The 12,494-nt window shown below is 52.1% G+C and overlaps 3 protein-coding genes across 3 annotated transcripts; all 3 read left to right on the plus strand.

Moving 5' to 3' along the window:
* Positions 1-1,370: 1,370 nt before the first annotated feature.
* On the plus strand, positions 1,371-2,919 carry J4E86_005238 (uncharacterized protein; the record flags this gene model as incomplete). The annotated part of the gene is made up of 2 exons (XM_051445773.1): positions 1,371-1,405; positions 1,476-2,919. 2 exons carry the CDS (start codon positions 1,371-1,373, stop codon positions 2,917-2,919), a joined length of 1,479 nt encoding a protein of 492 aa, XP_051302540.1.
* Positions 2,920-4,347: 1,428 nt separating this feature from the next.
* Positions 4,348-5,055, plus strand: J4E86_005239 (uncharacterized protein; the record flags this gene model as incomplete). The annotated part of the gene is made up of 1 exon (XM_051445774.1): positions 4,348-5,055. The coding sequence occupies one exon, from the start codon at positions 4,348-4,350 to the stop codon at positions 5,053-5,055; it is 708 nt and encodes a 235-aa protein (XP_051302541.1).
* Positions 5,056-7,097: 2,042 nt separating this feature from the next.
* Positions 7,098-8,829, plus strand: J4E86_005240 (uncharacterized protein; the record flags this gene model as incomplete). Its single annotated transcript, XM_051445775.1, has 4 exons — positions 7,098-7,312; positions 7,359-7,472; positions 7,534-7,614; positions 7,665-8,829. The coding sequence occupies 4 exons, from the start codon at positions 7,098-7,100 to the stop codon at positions 8,827-8,829; spliced, it is 1,575 nt and encodes a 524-aa protein (XP_051302542.1).
* Between the last annotated feature and the right edge of the window lie 3,665 nt (positions 8,830-12,494).

The raw sequence follows: 12,494 nt of genomic DNA on the forward strand, positions 1-12,494 counted from the left end.
ATTGAGAGCCAGATGGCCTGCTATCGCGAGCCCTCACGTTATCAAGGTGTTCGTGTGGGTTTGGTACCCAAAGTCGCGAAGAGGGGTCAGCGAACGCCTGCCTGGCCCATGTTATTGACGATTGGAAAAGGCGCGAGGTGCGCTCGAGGCGAAGCGCGTCTTTGGATCCAAACACGAAGATGTTTTCTTCCTTCCACGGCCTTCGGCATGGCCGAAAAACGCGTCGGAGACAACAAGACGCGTGAAGTTGATGTGTGTCCTGGAATTATTCCCGATTGCTTTCGGTGCAGACCTCGGGATGGCCCGAGCGACACTTCCGCAAACTAGAGGAATCATGATGCAATTGCTGAATCAGCGCACGACTTCTAACTCCGCACACGGCACGCGCGGACGGTAGACGTCACGTCCGCATGCCCTTATGCACAGCGAATGCGGTGGAAGCTAAAAAACAACAACGATACGATGCCGATACGATCGAGCAGACAAGCATCATACCCCGGATCTTCCGGATCGATGATTGCGCGAAATCGCTGCAAGGGGAACAGCGAGAGCAACACCGAGCGCATAGCATCTGACTTTCGAATTGCACGTACACTCTCGAATTGTTGACGCTCGTCATCGACGCTATCTCTCCACGCACAGCACCGATCTAGGTACCAGACGCTAGAGGGCAACGGCCTTTGCATCCTGGTCTTCGGCACATTGGGTCAGCCGTTATGTGACAATTAGCTAGTGATCGTCCTTCACGGATGAACTGGAAAGACTAGTCGTCTTTTCGCAGTAATGCTTAGCCGTTTAGTGCCATTGATCGACGGACGGCTTCATCTCCAACCTCTAGTCCACTACGGCACGGCGCACGGTTTAATGCCCGAGGATAAATGGCTTGGTCGAAGGGAGTGCGGGCAATCAGGGCTACACATTTAGGCTCCGCATTACGGAATGAGCTTGCGATATAAAAGCTCTTCGCGCGTCGCGATTGACCACAACTCAACCGAGTAGTTACCACTTCGAGCCAGCGTCATGTTACTCCCGTCTCTCATCGCAAGCACTCTTGCATTTTCGAGCGCAGTTGCAGCGCTGCCCCAATCTCAGCCGTTTCGAGAAGTCTTGCGAAGCAGACAGAGTACCACGAGTAATGCTTTAGAGGTGGATCTGGGCTACGAGATTTACCAGGGTTCCAGCAATGCAAGCACAGGCATCAAGAGTTGGAGAGGGTACGGCTTTCTCGTGATCTTGAATAACTACAGCTAACATTCGATCTCCAGAATCCGCTTCGCTGCGTCACCGACGGGTAGCTTACGCTGGCAACGACCCCAGGCACCATCCGTAAACCGAACTTCGTCCATAGCCGCGGATGCCTACGGATCGCAATGTCCACAGATCGGCCAAAGCAATGGGATGCCGAGTATGCCATCAGACTCGGACTCTGACTCACCACCACTCTCAGAAGACTGTCTTTTCCTCAATGTCCAAAGCCCCGCGAATGCGACAAATCTTCCAGTCCTCGTGTGGATACATGGTGGTGGCTATGGTGCTGGTAACGGCCGACAAGACTTCACCGATCTTCTTACAACGACTGGCAACAAATTCGTTGTCGTATCAATCCAGTACAGGCTGGGACCTTTCGGCTTCCTCGCGTCTGACGAAGTATACCGAAAGGGCGTCGTCAACGCGGGACTATTAGATCAATTTTTCGCTCTTCAATGGGTTCAGACTTATGTCAGCCAGTTTGGGGGTGACCCATCAGCTGTCACTATATCTGGCGAGAGTGCTGGTGGTGGCTCGGTCATGCTACATGACATGGCCTACGGTGGCTCTCTAGGCGACTCGATGTTCCGCAGTACTATTGCGGCATCACCATACTTGCCCAAGCAGTACGGCTACAAAGACTGGATTCCGACACAGAACTACTATGCGTTCGCCGACCGCGCCGGCTGCATGATCAACGCATATGGTAATGCGACTTCCACCATCTTCGATTGTTTGCTATCGCAAGACACGGAGACGTTGCAGAACGCTTCCAGCGAAGTGGAAAACACTGCAACATTCGGCACCTGGGCTTTCCTGCCGGTTACAGACGGAGTGTACGTCCAAGATGAGCCAAGCAGCCAGCTTCTCGAGAAGCGTGTGAACGGACGGAATGCTCTGATCGGAAATAATGCGAACGAGGGCCCTTCGTTCGTACCACAAACAATAACCTCTGAAGACGACTTCACGGCGTGGCTCCGCAACAACCTGCCCGAGTTCACCGACTCCGAAATCGCAAAGGTTCTTCGCTACTACCCCATCAGTGACGCCGCGACCACTTCCAACGCAGATAAGTTCGCGACGAACGGCGTGACCGGACCCAGCGCGCTCGACCAAAGCTCAATAGCAACCGGACAGCAACAGCGTGCCAACAACCTCTACGCCGAACTGACTTTCGTATGCCCGTCATACTGGATGGCGGAAGCGTACACCGATGGTGATCGCACATCATACAAGTACCAGTTCAGTGCCCTCCCAGCCACCCACGGCGCTGATGTGGGCGTATACTTCGGACCATTAGGCGGCAGGCCAGACGTAAGCACCGACCTCCAACGCGCCTTCATGAACATCTGGGGCAACTTCATCACTGAGGGCACCCCGTCGATTTCTGCTTCCGTTGCAGCTGGCTCTTCTGGCTCCTCAAACGGATCGGTAGCCACCAACGATGCTACTCAATGGCCAGCTTTCACGATCGCTGAACCATATCAACTTGATCTTAATCAGACGGGTGGTGAGTTAGCTGTGATGGTTAGCTCACCGGTCAACCTGACTTATCTGACTGAACCGGGGCTGATGAATAGCTTTACGCTGGTGAATGCGTATACGTGGGAGGCTGGGCGTGGTATGAGGTGCGACTTCTGGAGGAGTGTTGCTGATATCATTCCTGCATAAACTAACAAATCTGGGATCGTGGAAGCCGACTATGACGTGCAGAGCAAGACTCTCTATATTAATTATCTTTGTTCTTAGTTTCACTCCTATTCCTCCTGCTACGTTCAATCAAACTCCTCACCCGTTCGTGAAAGGAGTTTAGGATCTTATTCCACCACTTATCAGACAGCCGCTCCTGGTAGACGGCGACCATCACCGTACTCCCCTTGTTGAGTCTTGGAAAGTGTGCCATTTTTTTCCAATGCCGCGCACACATTTCTGCGTTCCAATCGTGAGCTATCAACGCACATGCCTCACGCGTCAACTCGATGCGGAGGCTATGATTGCTTGGTCTATCCTCGGAGTTTACGAACGTCAATCGAGACATCGATTTGGTTGCATAGACTAGCCAAGCGCTACTTCGATCTTTAGGTAGCAGTCGATGAGGCAACGACGAGAAAGAGTCGATGTGGACTCGCAGTGATGGCGATGCGGCGTGCAGATGGAGGAGCTTGCCTAGTTCGAGTGCTTTACCTCTTCGTCGTGCCCGAATGATCAAGCGGCCTCGCGCCCCAGTGCCTTCGGGGTAAAAGTCTTCGATATACCGATCCACCAGATGCATCCCAATCACAACCGTCGACCGCGCTTCAAGTAGCGGTAGGAATTCGTGCCGTAGCTTTCGACAGGTCTGAGAGAGACCGAGTGTGTTGCGTCCGCGCAAAGACCAGCACAGCAACGCTCCATGTGTATCAGGCGTCCAGATCCCGTAGGGCTTTTGCGTACCGAATGATATGCGGTGAGGCTGTGCGAGAAATTTGTAGATGATGTTACGGATCTCTGGACGGTAAAGATTAATATGCGCGACAATTTAGCGGAAGAGAAGAGATATACCCCCAGGTAATTGTAGAAGAGCGTTTGGCGCTATGAGTACAGCTAGGCTTTCGTCCATTGTCTTGCTGATGTACACTTCCGCACGCGCTGGTTTCGCGCACGAAGCCGGGATGTAACAGCCGGAGCTGCAGCAAAGTGAATTCGTGGACCAAAAACAGTGAGGGTAAAGTGTGGGTCGTTTATTTCCTAGATTGGTAAGTCCAACACGTCACGTGCAATAGAGCAGTTTGCGCGTCGAGCACCTGTTGCATAAGTAACGTTAGCATGTAATCGTCTGCATCGCATTTGGGATATAGGTAAGATTCTTCATCTTGTCTGGCGTCTTCCGAACACTGCACTCTTTGAGACTCTTAGCAAATCAGCTTCCCCAAGCCTTTATTGCATAATAGCGACCGAAGCGCCCAGCCTATCTTGAGACGACAGATCGGACTATGGAACGGCTCGAATGATACATGCGTGTAGGTTATTCCAGATCAGGAGTCGCTTCCAGGACTACATATACAGCACTCATGTCTGGCATCATCCTATGGGTGTCGACACATATCCAAAATTCCAAACATGCATCTCCGCCTTGCAAACCCTTCCGATGAACCAGCCATCGTCGACATCTGTGCCCGCGCCTTCATGGAAGAGGATCTCTTCGGTCGAGTAATCCACCCCCACCGAGCCCAGTATCCAGACGACGTGAAGATATTCTGGCACGAATGGGTACGCAACGACTGGTTAAACCCACGAAACAAAGTCATCGTTGCCGTCTCAACCACCTCATACCAGCAAGAGAATGTCATCGGCGCAGCAATCTGGCAACGCCAAGGCGACGATGCAGGCGCGCAAAGAATTATCGCAGGATGGACTAACCCTGGTACATTTCCCGCATTGCCTTCAACATACAACCGCGCCGCAGACCCCTCAAAGAAGGAGATTCTCGCCCAGGCCGCATCGTTTACTAAACACTACTGGGCTGGACCGTGTGCGACCAATTGGTACTTGTCGCTCTGCTGCGTGGATCCTGATGTGAAGGGCCGTGGGGCCGGACGGCTGCTAGTGCGGTGGGGGCTGGACCGTGCCGAGGAGGAGGGTAATAGGGCAAGCGTGATGGCTAGTGAGGGCTCGGATGGGTTTTATTTGAAGTGTGGGTTTGATGAGGTGGTTGGGAATGCAAGCGAGGGGGAAGGTAATCCGTTGCGGAAGGAGGGTGTGAAGGGTGGTAATATATTGTTTATGTGGGTCAAAGATGGTAAGGGTGTTGAAGGGAGGGCTGAGTAACCATTGTGGTCATTATACAAAAACGCGGGCACATTGCTAGGACCTTGGTGGGTCGTATGGAGTCTGAAGACACAGCTACTTGGGCAAGCGAAGTAGACCAGGCCGATGTGCATCGAGTCCCTTTGTTACAGGTTCGTGCTTCACTTCAAAGTGTACATCCTTCCGAATGAAAAGCTCTTGGGTACTGTGCTGACTCTTCTGGTCAGATTCAAGTGTACTCCTGCGGTCCAGCTCTCCGATTTCGTCGTCTGTACCCAGACTGCTTTCCACGATGTATGGTTTCCTATTGACTCTGACAGCGCCTTCGCTCGCTCCTCCCGGAAGGCGTGAAGAGCCGCCTTCGCCACGGTCAAATCGAGACAACGGAATGCTTTCGCCGTGACCGAAATGAGAAGTGCTATGATGCACGCTCGATACGTGCCCATAACCGCTAGAATGCGTCGAGTACCCAACACCCGCTTTCTGACCGCTGCCGGTATCAAAGCTCTGAATGAACGACTTCAGACACGGTATTGTTGCGGCTATCAGCGAGAAGCAAAGCTGCGATTGCTGGTAGATCAATGCTGTCGTGCGCTCGACACCTGGGTTTTCACCGTGTAACGAGCTAGTCCACGTCTTGTAGAACAGCCCGGCAAGAACGATAAGTGGTAAACGTAGCGCGAAGACTCCCAATATCTGCAGCTTGAACACGATGTTCATCTGAAGTCGCCGACACAAGTATGTTGGGATGAAGGCCAGCATAAAGTCGGTTATTCCGTCACTGATTATGACGACCATGTAGCGGATTTCGAGACCATGGCAGATATCGGATGATTTCCTTGGTAACAGGCTCTCACTTGCACAGCCAGCTGAGACTAGCACGGCAGATACAAGTGTCCACGTTATGATGACCGCGGTGGCCACGTTGCACACTGCCCAAGCGTGCTTCATGTCGCGCATGAAGAGTCGTCGTACCAGCAGTATGAGAGCCGTCTTCGAGAAGCCGAGAGACATGTAGATGAACACTTGACCACGCGAATAGGTCTGTCAACGCGTTAGAAATGATTGCCGCGCTGGGTGGGGTCGTATTACAGAGGCCATCCATGAGTATTGGTCTTTGGTAAGGGATGCGGATGATCGTGCCAGCCCGGTTGATAGGGAAGCAAGAAGTAGTGAGAACTGGACAACGCTAGCAACCTGTTCTTGTTGTCAACTCATTGCATTAGACACTCTCATGCTAGTGGCATTCATACCTGCGCAATCAACATGGCTGCATCGTCCAGCCCCAGCATACGCCATCTGATGAACAGTCGCGTGAGAAATGTAAGGCTCGTATAAGTGAAGGCGAGGAATGTCACAATGTACAGGATCCCACTGCGATCATCAGGCGTGATGCGCGCCCAGCGATAACCATCTCCCAACGTCGCGGACATGCTAGAGTTGCAAGATGCGAGGGTCGGTAAGCCTTGACTGACATACCATTGCGGCTATGACCCTGAAGTTGAGGGCTGCAGCCAGGCCGTCATTTTACTGGAATCCCGTCTGTGCCCCCACGCCCAGGTGGTCAGTAAACTGCGCGTCTCGCATCTGGCCATCTTCATCAGCCCGAGTATTGGACGACATCATTTAGCCAAAGCCTGTGCCGCAAGCGAGCCGTCTTGACAAGGCGTCGAGCCGTGGTGGTACGTTGCAGAGGATGCGAAGGAGTTGAGTTGCATTGCGAAGGAATGGAGACGCATCGGCTGGGAGGCCGCTTCCCCCGCGGGGCGGCGCGCTAGCCTCCCCTGGGCTATGGCCGGCCCGTCCCCTGCACGATCAACGTGCATCCAGCCATCACACCACCTGAGTGGTCTCATCTTGCAGATGGCCTTCGGCTTAAGCTGCTGGGTTATCAAAATTCTCCCGTGCCATTGAGCCAGATGCATTTGCGCCATCCCTCAGAGTTCTTACCGGGGTAGTGTCACCGGAGCAATCTCCGGGTCTTCTCGGTTGTCTTGTTGCTTGCATTTCAACACTCGCACTCATTCTTTCCAGTCTTCACTTTGTGTATTCGTTTTCCCATCATGTCAGTCCTAAAGAGTGAGGCTGCTGTGGTGGCCCAGCCTTTCGACGGCGAGTCTCAGCAGGATGTCGTCGTTTCAGAGAAGAAAGGAACCGCTGGCGACCAAAAGGACATGTATCGTATGGGAAAGCAACAGGAGCTGCGACGGAACTTCCGTTTCGTGTCAATCTTCGGATACAGTATGGTGTTGATGGCGACATGGGAGACCATCCTGACGTGGGTATGCATGAACATTTGATCTGCACTGTCTGACACCCAACAGAACTCTCATTATCCCATTGACCAATGGCGGCACCGGTGGTGCCATCGTCATGTTCCTCGTCACAGCGGTGGGCATGGGCTTTGTCATTGTCTCAATGGCTGAGATGGCTTCAATGTGCGTAGCGGCCCGTTGCTAAGATCTCCTCGACACGAACCAATCGCTGACGAAAATTAAGGGCTCCTACTTCCGGTGGACAGTATCACTGGGTGTCTGAATTCGCGCCAAAGAAACACCAGAAGTTCTTAAGTTACCTCGTGTGAGCTTCCCCGAGTATATCCACAAGGCTTATCACTAACCAGGTACCAGTGGCTGGCTTTGTGTGCTGGGTTGGCAGACCGGAATCGCGTCCATCGCCTTCCTTGCTGGTGGTCAGGTCCAAGGACTCATCATCCTCAACAACCCCAACTACGTCCCCGAACGATGGCACGGCACCCTCTTGGTCATCGCGGTAGCAACCTTTTCGATCCTGTTCAACACACTCCTAGCTCGTAAGCTACCTCTGGTCGAAGGCATCGTCCTGGTGCTGCACATCTTTGGGTTCTTCGCGATCTTCATCACCATGTGGGTGCTTGGGCCGCGCAGCCCATCCAGAGAGGTTTTCGGTGGATTCCAAGACAACGCTGGATGGGGTAGTGTGGGCCTGTCTGTGTTGGTGGGACAGCTCTCGCCAATCTTCTCTCTCTTGGGTGCAGATGCTGCTACCCATATGTCCGAAGAGTTGAAGGACGCATCGCACACACTTCCTCGCGCCATGATCTGGACAGCAGTCGTTAACAGCAGTTTGGGTTTCCTCATGCTAGTAACCTTCTGCTTCTGCCTCGGCGACGTCGAAAGCGCCATCATGTCGCCGACCGGGCAGCCCCACATCCAGATCATGTACAACGCTACGCAGTCCATTCCAGGGGCTACAGCTCTGGCATCGATCACGACTATCATGGCCGTATTTGGATGCGTCAACAATGTGGCAACATGCTCGCGCCAGCTCTTCGCCTTTGCTCGCGACCACGGCGTTCCATTCAGTGCCTTCCTATCCCGAGTCCGACCAGGCTGGGATATCCCTCTCAACAGTGTTCTTGTGTCTTTCGGTATTGCCATTGGTCTCTCCCTCATCAACATCGGCAGCACCGTGGCATTCAACTCCGTCGCATCGCTGGGCACGTGTGCTCTCCTCTCGTCCTACATCGTCAGTATCTCATGCATGTTCATCAAGAGGTGGAACAAAGAACCCCTCCTACCATGCAAGTTCTCGCTCGGTCGCGCTGGTATCTGGGTCAATGGCGTGTCTGTTGTGTATCTGTGTGTAGTGTTGGTGTTCGCCTTCTTCCCCACATTCCCGCACCCAACACCTGATCTGATGAACTGGAATATCCTCATCTACGGCGTTGTCGTGGTATTCTCTCTTGTTTACTTCTTTCTCAAGGGGCGCAAGGTGTATGTTGGGCCTGTGGAGTATCTCAACAAAGATCTTTGAGTGGTAGCCTCATCCTGGGAGAGTATGGACGAAACGGACTAAATGACATGGGGGTACATAACCGTTATTACTGTTTGTCGTTGTACAATGAAGAACCGTAAATTGCTCGTATACCAACCTTCCCAAGACTAATCACAAATCTTCGCCCAGGCTGTTCGGCCCGTGGATCGAGGCCACTGTTGCAGTGTCGTCGGCGATGCAAGCTTGTCGAGTCAAACATCATCTTCAACAGTATGTACTTCCACCCACTCCACCATTATGTTCGGCTCGCTAGGGGAGATCGCGGGTTGAGCCGGCGTCGTGTAGATGTATGTGCCCAACACTGATACTGATTCGGTGTGGTCGTATCCCAATATCCCCAAGGCCGATTCTCTGCACCCAGTCCTCAACATAGCTACAGACTGCAGAGCTTTGGCTTCGAATTGGACTGTTGACGGTTTCGTTTGGCTTCCAAGCCATCCACGGTTCTACCGCTGAACGTGTGATCTCTAAACGCAATTGGGGATCGCTGAAAGTCCGAGGAGCAACATAGACAACGGATGTGACAGCTCGCTCGAAGAAATGTCTCCAAGCGTCATTGGATCGTACGTCAATGAGGCTTCTGAGGCAGACTATGTCCTTCTCAAAAAACTTCTCAAGTTTGATCGTCAGCTCGGGCGCAGTCAACAGCAGTCGAATTAAAGGAGCGAGGTCGATATGGACGGGTCTTTTCTTCAATGGACTCAGTATCACTGTGCCATGTGCTTTCTCAAGTAGGGGGAAAGATATGGCCACAAATTTTGCCAAGGTGGCGACGTCAGGAACATATGCGGGAATGCATTGGCGGTGCATGGGAAGGAACTCGTTCCGGAGAAGGCGACAAACTTGAGTAAGACCGAGAGCCTGCCGTCGAAGTCGTGACCAGCCTAGTATCCGATTTGGCGTCCTGCTGAACCTGCACAACGGGTAAGGCGGAGGTATCAGTCGAACCTCTTTCGGGCTTCCATCGATAACGTGGGTGTAGATGTGATTGCGGAGCTCTTCAATTGTCCAAGTTGTTAGCATATTCTTCGATCAAGACTTGCAGTGGACGATACATACCTCCGGGCAGCTCCAAGATGTAGCACCGCATCTCGCACAGTGTGCTTGACTGGGGTGGTATGTTCTTCTACTCCCTGTGGAGTCGGCTGGAAACAGATGGGGAACTCTGCTCGTTTGTGAGCCTGAAGATGTGGAAAATCGATAAGAATTATATCCGTGAAGAAGGCTAGCACGGACAGCGCGTCATTAGTTGCGCCCGACTCACGGTCACTGCGTAAATGCGATTGTGAATGAGCCCACAGACAATATGTAGAAGTACCCAACGAAGTTTGACTGTTAGCTCCGAAGATTGGGTATTCTCTGCCACATCCGAGGGGTGAAATAGAAATGAAGGCGTTTGCGCAGATGAGCAACGGTTTGCGCGATCTGCTGACTCATCATCCGACTCTCCGCCGTTGCCTAATCGGGATAGCGCGCTCGCCTTTACCGCGCGTTACATCCGCCTCGTATTTCCACTTGGGGATACGCAACTCCTCTCCTTACGAGCGCGAACGGAGGATACTGCGACTGTCGCGAAAATGGTAGACTCAGCACCCGAAAGTAACGGCGCGACATCTGCGCCGAGAAGTCGCCTTCTTGAGCTACCTGGAGGTAAACATTGCATTCCAAGGTCGAAGATTTATCGCTAACGGTGACCACAGAGTTGCGCAATCGAATTTACGGCTATCTCATCGATGTCTCGAACCCAAAAATCGTGCGTGGCGCATCCCAGGTCCAAAGCAATGTGGTATATGTACTAATAAGCTTTGCAGTTGACAGTACATGTGGCTCGTTTCTCAGATCCATCGAGTTTCGCTTCGATTACAGCCATACCTTTGCGCTTATATCCGCGCAAGATTTCATCAAAATCTGGAGCAAAGAGAGAGTCTCGCGAAGTCTACTGGCAAAGCTCTCGCCCCCTTGCGCTCGGCCTTACGCAGACCTGTCAACTTCTCCGCCGCGAACTTCTTCCGATATTCCTGATGAGTATGCCTCATTGCACCAATATCACGAACTTAGATTTCTCTGATTGTATCTATGGTCTCAAAGACACGCTCGATGGTTACGGTTACAGAGATGTAATTTATGAGATCGATTCCGGGTCCCACGACTACCTCGGGGCGCTCGACCCGCTTTACTTCATTAGCAAGTTCCCCGGTCAACTCCTAGACTTCCGTATCAGAGCTCGAACCACGAGGACACCCAAACCAAAGGCAAAGATACGACCGCAATGGGCCTGGGAGTACTTCATAATTCCGTCAGGCACTCGACTTGTCTTTCGCATGGAACTACCCTACTGCGAGATCATACTTGAATTCAAGGTGCTGGCCTTCGAATCTTCGCTAGATCCTGGAATCAGTGATCCTTTTCCCGGGAGCGATGAGCTGTTGACGTGGGCGAAGGAAGTGGATCTCGTCGACGGTTGTGATCATTCCCGCTACGTGTTCGGTCAGACTCGCGTGTCTGCTTAGCCGGAGGATTGGAAGCTTTGAATCGACGTTGAAGAGCTCAACGCTGAAGAGGATGGCCTTGAAAAGATAAGTATTGACAAGCTTGGCGGTGAAGGAGACGACGTCCAATGGGCATAGTCAATCATGGTACTGCGTTGACGCAGAGCGAGACTGGCCACTTCCCACTTTCGCAAGATCGACTACCTAGACGAAAATATGCTCTCACAAATGGGGAAATCCGCAAACTTCAATTAATAGACATACAAAAGATGCAAAGAGATTCTTGGAGATGCGATACTTCTCTCTTTCGTAGAGTGCCTCCTCGCGTATAAGTCGTATGAAATGCGGGAGGTGTAGTTGGCTCGTCGTCTCTAGGTCGCCTCTAGGTCATCGCAGTACTATGGTAAAAGATGCAAAGACCCTACGTTAACGTTGATTCACCTACTTTATATGTTTTAATTTTGGTATAGGCTCCAGATGCCTTCACGGTCCCTACTATCGGACACGCACGGACCCGGTGTGCGGCTTTTTCAAGATCCTAAGGGAAGCATGAGGAAGGTACTGTGAAAGTCAAAAGCTACATTCACCACCTGCATCGTATATCAGCGGCCATTCAATGATGCTTCTCTATTTGATCCCCAGGTACTTAAGGCTTGGCTCCTCTCCCTCCTCGCTCAACCTCATAAGAACAACCCCAATTCTCAACCAGAAGCCAAAGTTACAAGATGACATCACCTATTACACAGCCTCAATCACGTCTACTTCAGCTGCCGGGAGGTTAGTATTCAAATGCTGTTTTGAGGATTGCTGATAACATCCTTCACAGAAATCCGTAATGAGATATACGAATACCTAACCGTCCGACGGCGATTCATGCGATTCTCAATACCGACAGCAAATCAGATACCGCTGACGCCCTCGAGACGCTATTACACTCCACGTACAGCCATTGGCCTAATCCATACCTGCCGTCAGCTCCGCGAAGAATTCCAACCGCTCGAAATACAAGACACTGAGATCGAGGTGGACCTTCGTATTGTCAACAGGTTCATCGCAGACCTGGTACCAAAGCCAGAAGCATGGTGGAATAAACTGGAAATTGAGGTTCCAAGGTTATACTGCACCTTCGACCCCATGCCACTGGTTCGCTTCCAA

This window comes from Alternaria arbusti, assembly GCF_024043155.1.
Source record: "Alternaria arbusti strain BMP 1465 chromosome Unknown scaffold_6, whole genome shotgun sequence".
Lineage (NCBI taxonomy): Eukaryota > Fungi > Ascomycota > Dothideomycetes > Pleosporales > Pleosporaceae > Alternaria > Alternaria arbusti.